This window comes from Engystomops pustulosus, chromosome 2, assembly GCF_040894005.1.
Source record: "Engystomops pustulosus chromosome 2, aEngPut4.maternal, whole genome shotgun sequence".
Taxonomy (NCBI): Eukaryota; Metazoa; Chordata; class Amphibia; order Anura; family Leptodactylidae; genus Engystomops; species Engystomops pustulosus.
In genome coordinates this window covers 233,966,185-233,984,801 of record NC_092412.1, presented here as the reverse complement: position 1 = coordinate 233,984,801, position 18,617 = coordinate 233,966,185, and the positions used below count along the sequence as shown (strand labels likewise).

General features: G+C 40.3%; 1 protein-coding gene across 3 annotated transcripts; it reads right to left on the bottom strand.

The window, feature by feature from the left end:
- Positions 1–3,441: 3,441 nt before the first annotated feature.
- Positions 3,442–15,253, bottom strand: VGLL3 (vestigial like family member 3). Of its 3 annotated transcripts, none has more exons than XM_072133212.1 (3): positions 14,917–15,253; positions 7,415–7,661; positions 3,442–4,236 (listed from the first exon to the last, which is right to left on the bottom strand). In XM_072133212.1, the coding sequence occupies exons 1-3, from the start codon at positions 15,025–15,027 to the stop codon at positions 3,713–3,715; spliced, it is 882 nt and encodes a 293-aa protein (XP_071989313.1). In that variant the 5' UTR covers positions 15,028–15,253; the 3' UTR covers positions 3,442–3,712. The 3 variants fall into 3 exon arrangements, with proteins under 3 accessions (XP_071989313.1, XP_071989314.1, XP_071989315.1); XM_072133213.1 differs by lacking the exon at positions 14,917–15,253 and adding an exon at positions 12,332–12,652; XM_072133214.1 differs by lacking the exon at positions 14,917–15,253 and adding an exon at positions 11,142–11,633.
- Positions 15,254–18,617: the final 3,364 nt, after the last annotated feature.

The following is an 18,617-nucleotide window of genomic DNA, read 5'->3' as shown; positions in this document are numbered from 1 at the left end:
AGCTCTTTATTTTGACAACCAAGGTAATTGAATTTGGAAATTAAATGAAAACTACCGTATAATAGCTAAAAAGTGCACAAGGGAAATCTTGGTATAATGTATAAATGAGTCTTCTTTTCCCCTCGCCTGATGAAGCCATCTGTTAACCTGTTTGTTACAACGCTATAAATTCCAGCTTAATAATTTGCATGTTCCTGTTGAGAGACGTCTCGCAGACTGTAATTATTACAGAATGTGAGTTTCCCGAGGTGCTAAAACTTTACTGCAGCGCTCAGCAAATCTCTTTGTTCAGCGGTAACTTACCTACAGCACAATGCCGCTGCCGAGAGCCGAGTCTGGGAACTTTGCTTATTTTCAGAGTCTCTTGCGTGTTATTACTCTATACCATTACTTCCTTAATGTTTCATTACATTCGAGACGGGATGGAAAAGAAAATAAATGGCAAAATTCATCATAAGTTCTGTGATCATTCATCATCATTCACACCATGTAAAGAAGAAGAAAGGGAATCACATGTAACCCATTGATACCGCAGACGGCTCTATTGTGCCCCTCACCTGTACTCCTCTGTTATAGATAACATAGAGTGATAGATAAGACAGATCTATAGTCCCCAGATGGAAAGATTGATATATGTATGTATTAGATTGATCTTAAAAATGACATACTGAATAGACAAAGACAAAGGCTTCATGTAGAATCTGAAACGTTCCAATGTTTTTGGAATAAATCCACTTGATTTTTCATTCACGGCATGAAGTGCTGCTGAATTCTTTGTATCTATTCACATGGAGGATCGCCATACTCCATTGGCTATCATCAAGGATTAAAGGGGTTGTTCACTTTCAGCAAATGATTTATATTGTTTGTGTAAGGGAAAGTTATACATTTTTCTAAAAATTTCTGTATCAATTTCTCACCATTTTCTAGATCTCAGCTTAATGTTCTTGTATAGGAAGCTTCTAAGCTTACTTAGGCTACATTCACACTGACGTATCGGCGTATTGGACGCAATGGGAGTACCTTTCCATAGCCAGGAGAAAGATAGGACATGTGTGCCATATATCACTATGGAGGGGGCCTCTCCCCGGTGCCGACCTGTGCCCGTCCTACTACGGTACAGTGGGCACACATCGTGTGAATGCAGCCTTAGGCTACATTCACACTACAGTATGGGGGACGTATATACGGCCGACGTATATGCGGCCGATATACGTCCCCCATACACTTCTATGGGCTCACGGCCCTGTACGGGAGCGGTACGGTGCAGCACACGTGCGGCACCGTACCGCTCCGTAGTCGGGGAAAGATAGGACATGTCCTATCTTTCCCCGTATTACGGCGCCGTGCGCCATTACTTTCTATGGAGAGGGGCGGGGGTGAGCTGCGCTCACCTCCTCCTCCTCTCCCTGCGCTGCCATGTGCCCGCTGTGCTACGGTGCGGCGGGCTCACGGCAGTGTGAATTTAGCCTTACAGTGAATATAATCTGTCCATGGTGATGTGATGGACATGCAGGTGCACAAGACGTTTTTATCACACAACTCCTATTACTCTCTGTGATAGTAACGGCTCCTGCACCTGAGTGTCTATCACATCACATCACCATGGAGAGATTCTATCCACTGGAAGTAAGCTTAGAAGCTTTCTATACAAGGACAGCAAGCAGAGATATAGAAACCATGAAGAATTGATACAGAAAGTATATTGTAAAAATTGTATAACTTTTCATTATACAAATAATATTTTTGCAGTGTTTCCCTGCTTTTTAAGATAGATGAGAAATTGATACATATATGGATGAAAAGACAGATAGATCATGGATAGAAGATAGAGAGAAGAGATAGACAGATAGATAGATAGATAGACAGATAGACAGATAGATAGATAAGAAGAGTGAAGAAATCAGGCGATACCTTTTTGAGGCTAACTGAGTATATTTGATATTATACTCAGTTAGCCTCAAAAAGGTATCGCCTGATTTCTTCACTCTTCTTCTGCTCTCCATGGCTAACATGGTACAAATCTACACTACTAGATAGATAGATAGACAGACAGACAGATAGACATGGATAGATATGAGATGGACCAAGTAGCGAATAACCTAACATTTGATTCATAGAAAATTTGGGAGAGATTTATCATATCTTGTACGCCTGAAAACAGGCACAGAGAGCGGGAATTACGACTTCTTCCCCCTCTACGTCAGGTAGGTGGGGAGGGGGAGGTTCTGCACTCTGCAGTTGTCCGGTCTTCTGATGACATGTTCCCTTTAACTGCTACAATTGATGCACCAATTTCAAAAGACACTTGACCTTCATGGACAGGTCTTAGGCTACATTCACACGGCCGTATGGGGGAAGTATACACGCCCCCGATAGACGGCAATGGGCGCACGGCGCCGTACATGAGTGATACCATTCCATACCCGGGGAAAAGATAGGACATGCCCTTTCTTTCCCCGGAATACGGCACCATATGCCAGACATCGCTATGGAGAGGGGCACCCCTCATCCTCTCCTGGGCACCGATACGCTACGGCGGGGACAATGTCGTGTCTGAGACCTCTCCATACACCTTTGAAGAAGGGTGGACCTAATTTTACACGAAACTGTTGTGAAAGAGTTAATACCTTCCCCAATTTGTGTTCCTCAGATTGCATTTTTTTTAACTCTTCATGGTGATAGACAAACAGAAAGAAAGAAATTAGGTGAATAAGCCTAGGCTTTGCCATTTCTGGTATTTTTGTATGAACATACATAAAGTGCCAGTATGGTTATAAAACTTTTCTCAATTGCTACGAAAATTGTTCATACATCGCTGGGATGTAGGACAGAAGCATTGAGCTGTGACATGGAAATTGTTTCATGAAATGTCAGGTTTTCCTCTAGTACTTGGAGATTAGTCATCACAGCCGCAACTCTTTTAGTAGCAGAATATGGTCTATTGTGATGATAAATGTATTTACAAAGTAATGCACCGACCATACACCATTTCATAGATTTTCCTCCTACGAGGTCTAGGTGTAACGTCATGTGCAGTTTATGAATTTTTTTTCCCCTTTCTTACTCTAAAGCTGGGTTATAAGAGACCCCAACCACCTTCCACATTCCCGTACAAAGTTATAAGCATAAAATGTGATTCTAGGTCGCCATGAAAAGCATTAAAATGCATAATAGTACATATAAAATGTTATGTAAAACACCTAACAGTACTTCCATAGTCCATTCTAGACCAATATTTCAAGCTATTTCTACTGTACGAGCTGTATACAGCCTATTAATAATACGTCAGTGGCTTTGTAAGAATTGTCACACCTGTTTTTTTGACCATAAAATATTTTGCTCGCTCACAATGATCTGGTTTCAATCATTTAAGCGGAGGAACAGTAAAGTATGAATTTAGACCACACAGAAAAATAGGAGCAATCTGGAGAGAGCGGATTAAGAAATCATTTATATTTAATATAAAACCAGTCTATTTTTTGAACTATTCACAGAAGGCCTTGGTTAAGATCCAAAAAATGGTAGATGACATACAAAACATTTATGGAAATCAGTATTTGGCTTTGTGTAAGAAACTACAATCAGAATGTCCTTTTAGGTCCATCGAGACCGGTTCTTTCCCGGAAACAAAAAAGAAGAATGTTTTATCCTGGATTTCACTTCCTTTGAAGTTGAATTGTCCTCATTATATGCTGAAAAAGGTGAAAATTTAGGCCGTGAAGCTGTTACCTGCCTCAAAGCCGAAACTTGGTACGATGTCCACAGTGCCATGGAATGCCCCGGCCCAGGCTGTTGTAGCCATTGTGGTTGTAGTTGGTTCTGATTTAGCTACGTCACACTGTGGGGCAGGAATCCTGGCTGTACGCACTGAGGGCATTAGAAGAGGTCCATATCGAGGGTCTAGATGGGATCCAGGGTGGTGGTGATGATGGTGGTGATGCATGTGTGGATGTGCATGGTGGTGATACATGTAAACATCATGCATATGTGCATATGGAGAACTGGTCTGTGAAGCCAATGGATAATGCCACGATTCTGGTGGAGGATGCGGGATAGTCTGATGTACATTATCTCCAGACCAGCTGCCAGGGTCAGGGCTGGAGAAAGTGCCAGTAGCTGTGGTGGGAAAGTCTGGATGAGCCCCGCTCAAGCAAGCTGGTGGTGATGATTGATACGAGTTGGACCATAGTGATGGAGGTAAACTAGTCCTTTGACAGGAGACTGATGGACTCTCTGGAAAAAGAAATCAGAATAAAAACATCAATTATTGAAAATGAAATGTTTACATTATCCACAGTAAGTGAAACTGACAGTAGGTGTCCTTAAAGGATTATCAGCCAATTCCACATTGATGTTAGAGTAGAAAAAAATGTTGCTATGACTTCACAAAAAGTTTGTCTACTTCTTATGATAGTATAAAGTATAAAGTAGAACATGTCTCATATAACCTAAGGCAGTGATGGCGAACCTTTTAGCGGCTGAGTGCTCAAACTGCAACCCAAAACCCACCTTATTTATCGCGAGGTGCCATCCAAAAGTTAAAGCCGTAACTTATTGCTCCCTGTTCAACAACTTTCAATCATATTGGCCTCCTGAGGACAGCAACACAGTAGAAAGATGGAAAATTTTCATCATTTTAGCTTCTTTCAAGTGTCCCTCTGTACACAGAGAATTGTGGGACCAGAAGAAGGTCCTCCAAATATTATTCGGCCCTGTCTACTCATTCTCCCTCTCCCTACAGTCCCAAGTAGCGAAAAAAGTATGAAAATATCACTGAAAGCAGCATCTTTTAAGTTGCTTGGAACTGCAGGAAGATTCTTAGAGTCCTGTCTGGTCTGTTGGGGCGATGGCCCGGGTGCCCACAGAAAGGGCTCTGAGTGCCGCCTCTGGCACCCGTGCCATAGGCTCACCACCACTGACTTAGGGACTCCTAGATGATTTTCAAGTTGGAGGATACCACCTATGCTTGTCTCCATGTCAGACAGAAAGGTAGAAATTAGAGTAGACGGTTCTCCATCTACTCAATCTGATGGTTTGGGGGCATGAAGGTGGACAACCAGATAAAATGTCCAGACATCTCAAAACCATGATTTTACAGTTTCTCTAGTACCTAGGAACATCTCAGTGCCTTCTACCCCAGTATGTTTGCATTAGACCACAACCTTGAGGACAATTATTCCAGCTGATCTAGACCAGGGGCTAGCTGATGATACTTGTATATTATATTATCTATCTAAAAGTATCTAGAATTAACATACGACTACGTAACAAGTCCATACGGTTACACTATCTCACTTTATAATTTCTGGAGCTGGGAAATATCAACCAGTGAGGAGGGGGGTAAAAAGAATTTTATTTGGAGCTCTGTACAAATCATCCTTCCTCCACTCTGACCTTCTGGATTCCTTTCATTTCATTCTCATTACAGCATCCTCCTTATTATTTCATCCTAATTGGGCAAATGTAAACTTTAGCCACTACAAAGACGTCTACGACGAGTAAAAACACTACTAGAGTCCTCCAAACATCATGATATAATCGATGAGCAAAACCCGTGACATACTAAAATGCCTTTTATAGTCAAGACTGAAAAAGGGGAAGCAGCATATTCAAGAATGGATAAATTTGTCTACTGAATAATAGTTTGCTGGAGTTTGTTCCCTTGTTCGGGGTTGAGCGCGCTCATTTTTCTAATTATAAGTAAAATGTCAACTATTTTGAGAGGGAGCATCCCATGGGAACAGATTCTGATGCTTGGATTAGATTTTCCTTTACATGTCTAGCAAAAAAAGGTTATGAAGAATCATGGAGCTTTGTGTTATTGTTTGTGTTTCTAGGTCATTAACTGCTTTTTGTAAGATTTTTTGCTGTACTTTAGCTCAAGGTCAAGAGTCTAGAATTTAGTCTAAGTTTTTACTTTCACCGAGAAGACAATACAGTGGTGTGTGATTCAGCACCTCCCAAAATATAGATGATCCCATGCTGATGGGAAGGACACTAAGGGAAGATATCAGATTTGGGATTACTACACACGCCATTTAAGGAGAACCCATCGCAAGGTCTAAAATGCTGGATGACATATCTCATGTCATTGCCTCTGATCATATAGGGGTTTACTTTTATTTAAATCAATTCAATTCATTCAAAATAAAGTTTATATATTTGAATTTGTTCATAATAGTCAAGTGGGCAGTAACCTCTTACAGAGACACATCCCCAAATCAAAAGACAAGGTTGTTGCCCTCTTGGCTACTATGAGTTAAAGTAAATCTCCCATCAATCTACCATCAAAATCAAGAAGGATAAACCAGGGACATTTATTCATAGATCCAGGGACTTTGACTGTGGTAATCTTCTTATATTTTGTACCCATAGCCTCTAAAATCATCTTTTAAAACTATGCTAATGAGCCTGGAGGGCTCAAGGGGTGTTACCCTCAACACTTCCCCCTCCCTCTGCCTGCTGTATTCTTACTACAGCAGAGGAAGTTTTAGCACACAGTGAAATGGGGAAGTGCTCTTGCGCTGTGTAACAGCCTGTGAAGCTGTCGCGCGGAGAGGCTCAGCTAATAGCACTGAGAGCCCTTCTGCCTCATTAGAATAATTTTAAAAGTTGATTTTAGAAGGAAAGGCGGCTTGGATAAGAAATACAGGAAGATTGCCAAAGTGCCTGGATCTATGAGTAAGTGTCCCTGGTTTATCATGTTGGATTTTGATGATAGTTTCCCTTTACTTGATATATAAACTTCTAACAGATGGATTTGGAAGATTGGTCGGTTGTAGACTAATCTCTGTAAATTTAGCGTTCATATTAAGCAGGGGAATATCATATAAAAGATATAGCGGATAATGATGATCGTCTAAAGTTTAAGGTGAGTTTAAAAAATTTTGATGGAATTAAAGGGATTGATCCACCAAAATAATTCACCTCTCCGTTTGATATGTAATAAATGATTGTGGGGGTTACTATCTATGGGACTGACCAGAGAGATGGCCATATGACCAGGCAGCACTTTGTTACCTGCTTCACACAACAGAATGTTAATTTACATGTATGACTTCTGCTCCATTTAAAGACTGGGCATGTGACCCCAAATTTTAATTTCATGCAGGGTCTTACTCATACGTGTCCAATGTATAAGTGATATTTTACATATATCAAATCATCGAAGCCCATAAATTGTTAATATAAGTAATATTTGTTCAATACTTTTTGTTCGCTCATGCAAAAGATTTTGATTTCTGCAATATTATCGATCTTCCTGCTCATGAAACCTCTCTTGAAGTCTCTAGAATTTTTTACATGAAACCAAAAATGACATTAAACCTTAAAGGCCAGATTCATTTTCTGTATTATTTTATTATTTCATATAGAGAATCAGTTTTGGTTGGAAGTCATGAGTGGTATTTACCTCGATTTGTTCCTGTTTTGTTCTTTGAGGCTGTGTTTTCTGGGTTGAAGTTTCTTATTTGACTCAAGGCCCTCGAGAAATGTTCATCTACGACCGCTCCAATGTCTCCATGGAAGTAGGTCAAGAGGACGCAGCGTGAGCTCAGATATTCCATTTCGGCAGGCTGGTCTTTTTCGTCTTCTTCTTGCTTGGTTGGAAAGGTCATCTCCAAGGCTTCCTGCATCTTATTGTATGCAGCAATTTTTTTCTGCAAGCCAAAAAAAGAATTGGTAAACCAAACACCTACAAATGTCCCAAATGTCTCATTTCATTAGGATGATTAGATTTTGTTTTAGTTAAGATGAGTGAATCATTGAAGAATCGTTTTGTATATGTTTTGATGAATTTTCCAAAAATATGTGATCTCATTTCATTATTTTTTTTTATTTTTTTTTCATTCAACCAACCTTCCCCCTCCAGCTCCAGGATGGATGAACTTGACGCCTATATAAAAGATTTGTCCAAGGCATCAGATCTAGAAAACTAGCAGATTTGTATCAAATCTATGAACCAATGGATGGATTTGATCTATATTCAATGCACTGGTATATAGAGGCACCTATACCAGTACTGAGTTTACAGAGATTTATACCATATACAGGCAGTCCCCGGGTTACGTACAAGATAGGGTCCGGAGGTTTGTTCTTAAGTTGAATTTGTATGTAAGTCGAAACTGTATATTTTATAATTGTAGATCCAGACAAAAAAAAAAAATTGGCCCCAGTGACAATCGGAGTTTAAACATTTTTTGCTGTAATGGGACCAAGGATTATCAATAAATCTTCATTACAGACACATTACAGCTGATTATTGCCATCTGGGACTATGATAAAGCATTCAGAAAGCTTCACCAGAGGTCATAGGGGTCTTTCTGTAACTATGGGTTGTCTGTAAGTCGGGTGTCCTTAAGTAGGGGACCGCCTGTATATTCCATATACCATTATATTATGTTTGGTGGTTTCCATATTATGCTTGATGCCCTATCTTTCGCAGTACATTCCCGATGCAGTGATGTATGGTGGCTCATGTTGCAAGCTCCACACCATGAACAAGCCCAACGGAGGTCAACGTTCATGTGCATGATGCCTTACTGTTTATGTCTCTGCTTCCCGCATAGTAGGTCTAGAGTTGAGATTAGTGAAAATTTGGTAAGAATCTGGCAATTTACACACCCAATATCTTCTGATTTGCTCCCGACAAATCTTTTAAAATTGTCGCTATCTACTGCTCTCATTCGTCTCAGAGCTTCGGAGGGGAGACAGGTCAGGGGAAAAAAAAAACTTTGTGGAAAAATCTATTAAACTAGATGAAGGCTTTTAATGAAAAATCAGTGTTTTAGAGGATTAGAAGGGATTATATACCAATTTCCAGGACAATTGGAGCGACTTTGGTTCAGACTGAATCTGTTGGAAAATGAATCAAAGCTTTTACAAATCAAATCTTGGATGATTCGCTCATATACAAACTAGGGTTTAAAGGAATTGTCCACTTTCAGCAAATAATTGATATTGTTTGTGTAATGAAAAATTATACAATTACACTATTTACTTTCTGTATCACTTCTTTCTACATCTCTGATTGTTGTCATTCTATAAGAAGCTTCATTGTTTACTTCCGGTAGTTAAAAACCAAACTATGAGAATTTGATGTCACACGGATGCACGGCTCGTTATATCACACAGCTCTGATTACTCTCTGAGATATAACTTGCAGTGCACCTGTGTGACATCACATGACCAGGGTCTCCTTCTTATTCACAGGAAGTAAACAATGAAGCTTCCTGTTGAATGGCAGCAAGTAGAGATCTAGAAAACAGTGAGAATTTGATACAGAAGATTTTATAACTTTTTATTAAACATACAATTTCAATAAATTGCTGAAAGTGGACAACCCCTTTAAGTCCCCACATCAACATGTTAAAATAGTCAAACAGTAGCTCCTTAGGGTCTACTAAGGCATCAAGGCAAGGGTTAAATCCTTCCTCTGTGTTTTGCATTCATTCATAGCTACATCCAAGCAGAGGAGAAAGCCCCAAAAAACGTTAACACTTGAAAACTACTATTGCTATTATGAGGTAACAAGAGACCCTGATATTTGACATCAGTGGGAGGTTACTTAATAATTAACCCTAAATAAGAAACATTCACTGCTCTAAAAATCATGATGGTCTTCTGGAAAACTTGTGAAGAGCATAAAAATATAAATACATTTTATTTACATTTTTTATCTATTTATCATTTACATAGCACAGAAAAACTGAAAAAGATTCCTGGAACTCTCAAAAAGAATCCCAAAAATAAACAGCCATGCAGACATCTCGCAGCATTCTGGCACAATGTAACAGCAAATAGTTTCAATTCTATTCCTGCACAACAAAGTGAGTACATGTACAGGAGACTGCAAAGTATATGTCTGAAATATAACTTTCTCTTTCCCCAGGGAAATCTTACCGTTATTTCTACATAAATATTACCGTCAAACTTTAAATGATGCTGTAGCAGGGGTATATATATATATATATATATATATATATATATATATATATATATATGCTGCAGAGGTGTGCAGGAGAATATGCTGCAGCTTCTGTAAATTACTATCTAATTTATTATAACTTATTATATATGTATAAACCCCTCATTCAGTATGAAAATAAAGTAAACAAAATCAGTTACGTCTTGCCTTATGCTCTATAATATACCAGCAGTATTCTCTATCACCTACACATATTTAGTTATTGTCAGGGTGGACAATGATGTTACAGTTTTGTCATTTGGACATCCCTCCCCCTTCCCATTTCTGGGGTATTGTCTCAGTACTACATAATACCATAAACATTGGAAAATGTACTACAAGTCTATTTTTTTAATGTTATAATTCACCTGTTTTGGATTTGTACTCAATTAAAACAGCTTACAAAGAATATGAAAAAAGATAGGAAATAGATATATTAGTAGATGGATGGAGAAAGAAGAAAAGAAGAAAACCAAGTCCACACAGTGGAGAGAAACCTCAATAGAGGGGGTGCAGAGCCTCCATGGATCCCGGCAAGATCCATCAGTAGTAAAGTTGAAAAAAGTGTAGGCAGCACTCCAGAAATCCAAAATTCCAAAGGGTGAAGTTTATTGAAACAGTGGCGACGTTTCGGTGTGAACCACCTTCATCTAGACCGAAACGTCACCACTGTCTCAATAAACGTCACCCTTTGGAATTTTGCATTTTTGGAGTGCTGCCTACACTTTTTTCAACGATGGATGGATGGATGGATAGATAGATAGGAGATAGATAGTTAGATGGAAAGAAATATATGGGCACATTCAAAGGAGGCTCTGGTCTCTTGAAAAAACCCAGTGGGCTTGACATGGTGTAAAATTGTGCCATAGCCACACCCAACCGGCATAGAGGGCGAAGAATTAACATAGATAGAAAATATATAAATATATGTATAATATTAATACATGTTGATATATAGATAATTCTATAAATGTAGATAGATTGAGAAATAGATCGACCATAGACAAAGGGCAAAATCAAGTTGTTTTAACATATGAAAACTCCCATATCCATCAGTGTAGACAATGGCCTGGGCGTTGTGATAGAGTTGTTTCTTTTTCTAAGCAAGACAAATTGTGAGTCCTGTCCTCCCACTTATTGACAATGCACAGGAGGTGACTTCCTCCTCACCTACATATAAAAGGGACAATGCCCGGGGTGACTGACAGCGGCCAGCAGGAGAATGACAGCGCCTCTTGGACGTTCAGTACATGTGACTTTCTGTGGAGGGGATCCAGTTATAGAAGTTTCAAAATGTCTCCCCACTGCATGTACTGCAGCAGATTTTTGGGGGTGAATGTGTGATTTTTTTACTCAAATTAAGGCAGGATCTGAGTGCATTCAGCTTAGTAAATCCTCCCAGTGTATAGAAAACATAAAGTGCTGGGTTTTTTTTGTCTAGTTATGTTTTCTAGAAACTACCAGAACTACATAGAAGCTTTTCCATTATAGTCTTATACCATTCTGCCTTTACTTATGTTTATGAGGCCACAAGTTTCCTCTGAAAAGACAAAAATGGTTCCCCTCATACATAATTTGGTGTCTGGTAGACAATGGCTCAGCACAATACTCTAGTCTGTGTCCAAATGAGGATAGTTCCAGGATATTTCACATCTTTTCATGTTACTTATCCTTTCTATATAAACTACTACATTTCTTTTCTATAATTTTCTTCAGAATCTGCTCCACAATTTTTTAGCATTTTGCAGCAGTGTAGTGAATGATATACTAAAGCACACCTTAGCAGCCAATCACAGTGCAGCTTTCATTTATCCAGGGCAGATTGAGAAGTAAAAGCTGAGCCCTGATTGGTCACTATGGGTATCAAGGCCATTTTGTTTTATTAGACGGTTTTGTTACCTGCTCTCAGTCCCAACGAGAGGCAACATAACCCCAGAGCTAGTTGCCCACTGGGGCCTGCTCAAAGGGGGGGTATTTGTCCTTGTTTTTGACAGCTAATTTCCAAAGATTTGGTCACACCAAGATTTTTATAAGACATTAAACATTATCGCTTCTCAATATCTGTTTAGCAAATTGTATAATCATTTTGCTTAGAATTTTACGTTCCTCCATTATTCCTCTTGGGAATGTATAAATAAATTGTATAAATAAATTGTCTCCTGGGTGCTACTAGTTGTAGGGTGTCTCTAAACATTCAGTATTAACAATGTAAGGATACATTCCTTGTAAAAAGAGAAATAATGCTCCCATATCCAGGAGGTATAACAGAGGAACAAGCTCAATATTACATTATGAGAAAAATATCTGCAAAATTTCTTATTTACTAGACATGGCCATAGGGGTTAAGGATCTTTTTTAACTTACCTCTCCAGGTCTTCAGACCAGAATCTAAGTTGAACATGTGGACTCCGATGCAGGATTCGATCTACACATGTCCATAGCCCCCCCAGCATCCAGTGGTGGTCATCGTTCAGCCAGATGTATGGCCATGGTATATATCCCCCGCTATATTTAGCTCAGTACGAGATATATCACTACAGGGCGTATAAGCTGCTCTGACTGTATCGCAATTGTATGGGCTATGCCAAATATTCCTGTAGTTGTACACAGTGCCAGGAGAGCGCAGAAAAGCTCCTCTATTCCTGGCGAGATTCCTCCTAGCAGAGACACTTCCCATGTAAAGAATGATCTTCATGCTTAATAATGATAAAACTTTATGGAATGCAACAACAGAATTCTGGAGTCTCTAATGACTGCGGTGTCTGAGCCAAGTCAGTGCAGGCCCCACCTCACACCCACGCTCTGTGCATGCTTCTAGTCTGCTGTCAGGCCCATAACACTATCCCCACTGCTACATACAGCGGGCTATGGATCATAGGGGAACCTCAGAGGGACCCCACAACGACCTCTGTGTCCATATTTCCCCGTTACACGCTCCAAAAAGTTGATCCGTATAGATAATTTAGAGAGAGAGAAAAAAAAACTGCGGTGTAGCAGAGCTGAGTTTGTACTATGGCAAAACTTTTGGCGATCACAATGTAGTATTTGTAGTTCTCTATATGATTTCACGTAGTTATCATATATAGCGCTCATGAGACAACCTACATTAGCTCACTGCTACATCTAAATATGAAAGAGGCGTACGCCTGTAGAAACGTTTGTATAGCAGGGCTCAGTGGGGGTCATTTACTAAGGGTCCAATCAGGTTTTTTTTTTGTTGGGTTTCCCGATTTTTTCCGATTCCGTCGGGTTTTCCACAATCCGATCGTGAGCGCCAAAAACCCGGGGCAATTCGGCGCAAATCGGAAAAATTCGGGAAACCAGACAGAAAAAAAACGATTCGGGCCCTTAGTAAATGACCCCCATTATGTCTAAATGTGAAGTACACGTTTGTGTATGCGTTTGTATAGCAGAGCTGAGTTTGTCTGTTTACTTTGGCAGGTAAAGTGTTGTGCATAATGATAACTTTTTAAGTAAAGATTCACCTGTGGATCTATGTAAAACCACATGGGACACAAGGGACATATTCAGCACAACTACATCTACTAGATTATATATATATATATATATATATATATATATATATATATATATATAATATATATATATATATATATATATATATATATATATATATATATAAAATATTATATAATATAGTATATTTTTACATTTTTGGCTTATTTCCATTCTTCTACATTTTCTCACCTAATTAGCATCTAATAAATAAATGAACATGAAGCCTACAATAAGCCTGTGTACATGACTGTTTCCTGTGTCCAGGACTTGCTATGTCACTTCCAGGTGCTGAGCTCCACATTCCAGATCTATGGAGGTAACTCCTGGTCATAGTCTCTACTATCTGCTATTATATCCATTTTTGCTGCATGAGCTCAGCAAAATTCTTGCAATATGTGTGGGTGGAGAGATAGATAGATATTAGATAGGAATGAGAGAGATAGAATAGATCAATAGATAGATGGATAAATCAATAAATAGGTAGCTATATAGATAGATAATAGATAGATGATAAATAAAGAGAATAAATCAAAACCGCAGAGATATTCAGTTTGAGAGGGGGGGGGGGGGGGTTATCTTGGCATGTACCCGTGGTTTAGTTGCAATTTTAATGTATATAGATGATAAGCAGATAGATAGATAGATAGATAGATAGATAGATAGATAGATAGATAGATAGATAGATAGATTGATAATAGATAGACATGAGATAGATAGATATGAGATAGATAGATAGATAGATAGATAGATATGAGATAGATAGATAGATAGATATGAGATAGATAGATATGAGATAGATAGATAGATACTACTGTAGGTTCACGATTGTCGGAGTACTCGCTATCCAGATCTATAGTATACTATGGGAAGGCTACAGGCTGTGGGTTTATTTTTAGTGCTCTGTCATATGGACTGCATGATAGTCATCTGACACTGCTGTGCCCCATACATGTTACCAGTGACACCGCTGCCCCAGGACTCTCAGCAGATTAGTGATCAGTCACCAGGAGTCACTATTTGGAGTTTACTGTTATTGCTCTTTCCTAATATTTGTTCTGCCATTGCCCTGATGTGTTTTCCTATACATCTTATGTAGACCCAGCAGTGGTGAATGTGTCATTAGTCTACAGTCCTATCTAAAGCACAGATAACTTTAATAATGATATCACAGTGAGTTGTGAGACTGACAAATTCATCTCTGCTACTCTACAAGTGTCTGAGCATGTGTATATACTCCTACATGACTGACAGCAGACATAGAGCAAGGGGCTCCACTCCGCTGCTCCTGATCACTCAGCGTTCAGCACTGCTACACCAGATGTCACTTCCATTTACCCATTACTGATCCTGATACTTTAAAGTAACATGAATGTTGTTTTGTTACAATGTTGCGTAAAAGTACAACTATTCTCCAAAAAGACAAGACTCACCTGTTGGTTGTGATGGTGGTGGTAGAACGCTGATGTACAAGCAGCCGTGCCAGGCAGATACTGGTGCATGCCATACACTTGGTGATGATACATAACATCCAGACAACTCATTGCAGGACTCCCCGTCAGGTACTCCCCCGGAATAAGTCTTATCCTATGAGTGGGTAAGTGAGGCCAGCATAGCCCTTGCTCCTGAGTGCTGCCTCCATATGTCCCTTATAGACGAGCCGGGTGAAGACACAGGCAGCGGCATTAGCATGCACACAATAGACATGCCACTCACTGGCCAATAGGCAGCGCAGCTCTACACGCACAGGATGGGGGGCTCATCAGCATGATTGTACAGGGCTGGGGGCAGGGACCACTCTCCCTGCATCTCACTGGAGGAAAGTTTGACATTGGGCTGCGCCGGGATTGGCTGCCGGGGAGGAGAGGAGGATTCTCAGCTTCACTTGATGATTCAGGATGAAGTTTTTCGTAGCAGTCAGACTGGTGCAGAGTCAGCGCAGGGTGGCACTGATATCTATCTGCATGGCTAGAGATGTCACTACAATGTTTGAGAAGTTGATAGAATTTGAAACATTTCAATATTAATCATTGTTATATAGTGTCTACATATTCTACAGGATGTTACATATCCTGGGAAATACTGGATAGATAGATTTGTTTTAAGGAGGCAAAAATTTCAAAGGGCATTCAAAGTCAATGGGGCAGATTTTTCTTAGTCTGTTGTATTTTAGCGACTTTTTGAGCCCATTGTGGTATTAGCACCGTTTTTTGTGCCTTTTTCCAGGAGTTCGCCGTGTAGCAATTTCCTAGTGTGCGCCTAATTTGTGTTTAGACTTCTCCTGCTTCCAGATGTTTGTGCCTTATTTAACATTGATTTTGCCTATATGGGCGCAAATAATTGCTCAATAATACGCCAGTCCTGACCATACTTAGGAATGGCAATGATGTGATTCGCGCCTTTTTAAAGGCTTAAAAAACCTGCATTTGACAAAGTTCCAAAACTACAAAGACAAATGAGGAGCAAAAAATAGACAGGCACAAAAAAGCTCAGGGAAGGGGATAGATATACAAGAAGTAAAAAGCGGGCAGCACTCTGTGGTTCCAATTTCAAAAAAGAGGTGAACTTTATTGAACAAGTGGCGATGTTTCAGTGTGTGACACCTTCATCAAGATACAGATAGATAGTTAGAAGATTACAAGTCCGCACAGTAAAAGAAAGCTCCATATTAAAGAGGGGTGCAAACCCCGAACAGGTCCTTACATAGTAGCAGTAGAAGAGACGTAGGCAGCACTCCAATAATTCAGAAAGGTTCAAATCAAAATGTAATTTACTCTGGCAATGTTTCGGTGTTGACCACTTTTTTTAAGCTTTTACATGGTGCGGTAATGCATGACATCTGCTGTTTCTGTGGTGGGGACCCGGCACCCGGCGCCCGGAGCCATGGGGGCTATGCCTGCCACTATGGATGCTGGGGGGCAACTGGGTCTTGGTCTCTGCTGGTGCAATGTTGCAGAGGCGGTGGACGCCATGTGATGCTGCACACAATAGCGTAGGGACCCACTACAAAGAGGTCACCGTGAAGTAGTTAGTTGCTTAAACAATTTGATCAAAATGTAACTAAGAACCTCGAGTTTGTGTTGTAAATGTAAATGCGGCATTAGCTCATTGTATAGTGTGTGGATGTGCGGTCCAGTTCTTTCCTCTCCCAATGTCTGTTTATAGTTTACCAATAAACTGCAACAGCAGCAGCTCAGAGCAGGAGAGAAGAGAAGTGTCACCGTGTGGTTGAGTCTGAGGAGAAAGTGAAGTGCAGTCATTAATAAGAGGCAGGAACTCAACTCATCACTGGTGGTTGTAGCTTGTGACAATTCAACAATCGCCAATACAACAATGCGCCTAATTTAGGAACTAGCTCGCCACAACTGTGATACATCTGGCCCATAGTGTATAGGCGTAACCTCTGTGCCTCAGCGCACTACGTGCTGGAGTTCCCTATAGCCCAAGTGCAAAGCTATACAATGGCAAATAGAAAGGGCAAGAGAAATGGAAGCTTGCTTAGGTAAACAAACTAATCCCCACTATCACTATCTAGCATTTCTGTCAACCTCGTTTATGTTGCTGTACTATTGTTAACTTTTTTCTTCTCACCCTCCGTCCTATCTCCTCAGTGTCCAACATCCACATCAGCTCTTCCATCCTTCCTTCACCTTGGTACTCCTCATATATTCTATACTTCTATACGGTTGGTAGGACCGTTCAACAAACATCGAGAGAATATAAAGAAAAAATTCCTACTTCAAGGTCTCTCCAAACATTGTGCTTTAAAACATCCAAAATCAACATTTCCAATCTCCATCATGCCTACAGATCATATACCCGACACCACAGCAAACCGTTTCCAAACACTTTGCAGACGCGAAGTGTATTGGATTTTTAAACTCAATACATTGGGGCAGATTTACTTACCCGGCCCATTAGCGATCCAGAGGCGCGTTCTCTGCGCTGGATTCGGGTCCGGCCGGGATTTATGAAGGTAGTTCCTCCGCCGTCCACCAGGTGGCGCTGCTGCGCTGAAAAGCGGTTTTCAAATGCGGTGGTTTTTCCTAATCCGTCGGGTTTTCGTTTCGGCCACGCCCCCCGATTTCCGTCGCGCCCATGCCGGCGCCGATGCGCCACAATCCGATCGCGTGCGCCAAAATCCCAGGGCAATACAGGGGAAATCGGCGCAAATCGGAAATATTCGGGTAACACGTCGGGAAAACGCAAATCGGGCCTTTAGTAAATGACCCCCATTGTCTCCATTAGGGCTAAATGAAGCAAATGAAACCATTCTTTAAAAAGGGGTTTTATCTCCTTACCTGAATCTCAGTCCTTCTCTCCTCCGCACATCAGATAGAGTTGTAGGATGTCACTCCCCGGCTTCTGTAATGCCAGCTCTGCCAAGACACCTTGCAGTTTCCACACATACCACTCCTAGACAGCTAATTATCAACAGAAAATCCGAACTACTTTTGGCCCCAGCCGGCTTCCGTATCAGTAGTCCCGTCTTGACCCCGCACAGCTTCCATACTTAGTTTTAAGCGTCTTTTCAGACATCCTCCTCAACGCACTGATCAGGAGCACCGAACCGTCCACCAATAAAACACATGCAGCCCTACAGTGTTATCCATCAAGGTTAAGTTACGATTATCAATCACCATACATTTTCGTGATTATAAGTATGATTCCTCTGTATTTGTGAACAGCATGTTTATGTATAGATTGCAATGATCTTCATGTTACCCTTTTTTTTTTTTTTTTCTTTTTACCTGCCAAAAAGACCAGCTGACCGGAAACAGTCATGCCCCTTGTGACCCAAACTTACCTTTAAATATCGATGTTTTTTATACCATGACATGAACCAGATGAAGCGCTCGGTTCGGGCGCGAAACGCGTTGTTCTAATTCTTCTTTTTATTATTTATTATTTATTCATTTATGTAATTTTATCATAAAATAAAAGCAACTTACCTTTGGCAAAGTATCCAGCGCCTAACTATCGCTCAAATACCTACCACTTCTTGGGTTGCTGTACTATTGTTAACTTTTTTCTTCTCACCCTCCGTCCTATCTCCTCAGTGTCCAACATCCACATCAGCTCTTCCATCCTTCCTTCACCTTGGTACTCCTCATATATTCTATACTTCAGTGAA

What these genes read in the sequence shown, in the direction of transcription:
- VGLL3 (XM_072133212.1), bottom strand. Translation starts at nt 15,027, where the DNA reads ATGAGTTGTCTGGATGTTATGTATCATCACCAAGTGTATGGCATGCAC. An exon ending in ACCACCATCACAACCAACAG is followed by an intron (nt 7,662 to 14,916) that starts GTGAGTCTTGTC and finishes TTTGGCTTGCAG; the next exon opens with AAAAAAATTGCTGCATACAA. An exon ending in CAAAACAGGAACAAATCGAG is followed by an intron (nt 4,237 to 7,414) that starts GTAAATACCACT and finishes TTCTTTTTCCAG; the next exon opens with AGAGTCCATCAGTCTCCTGT.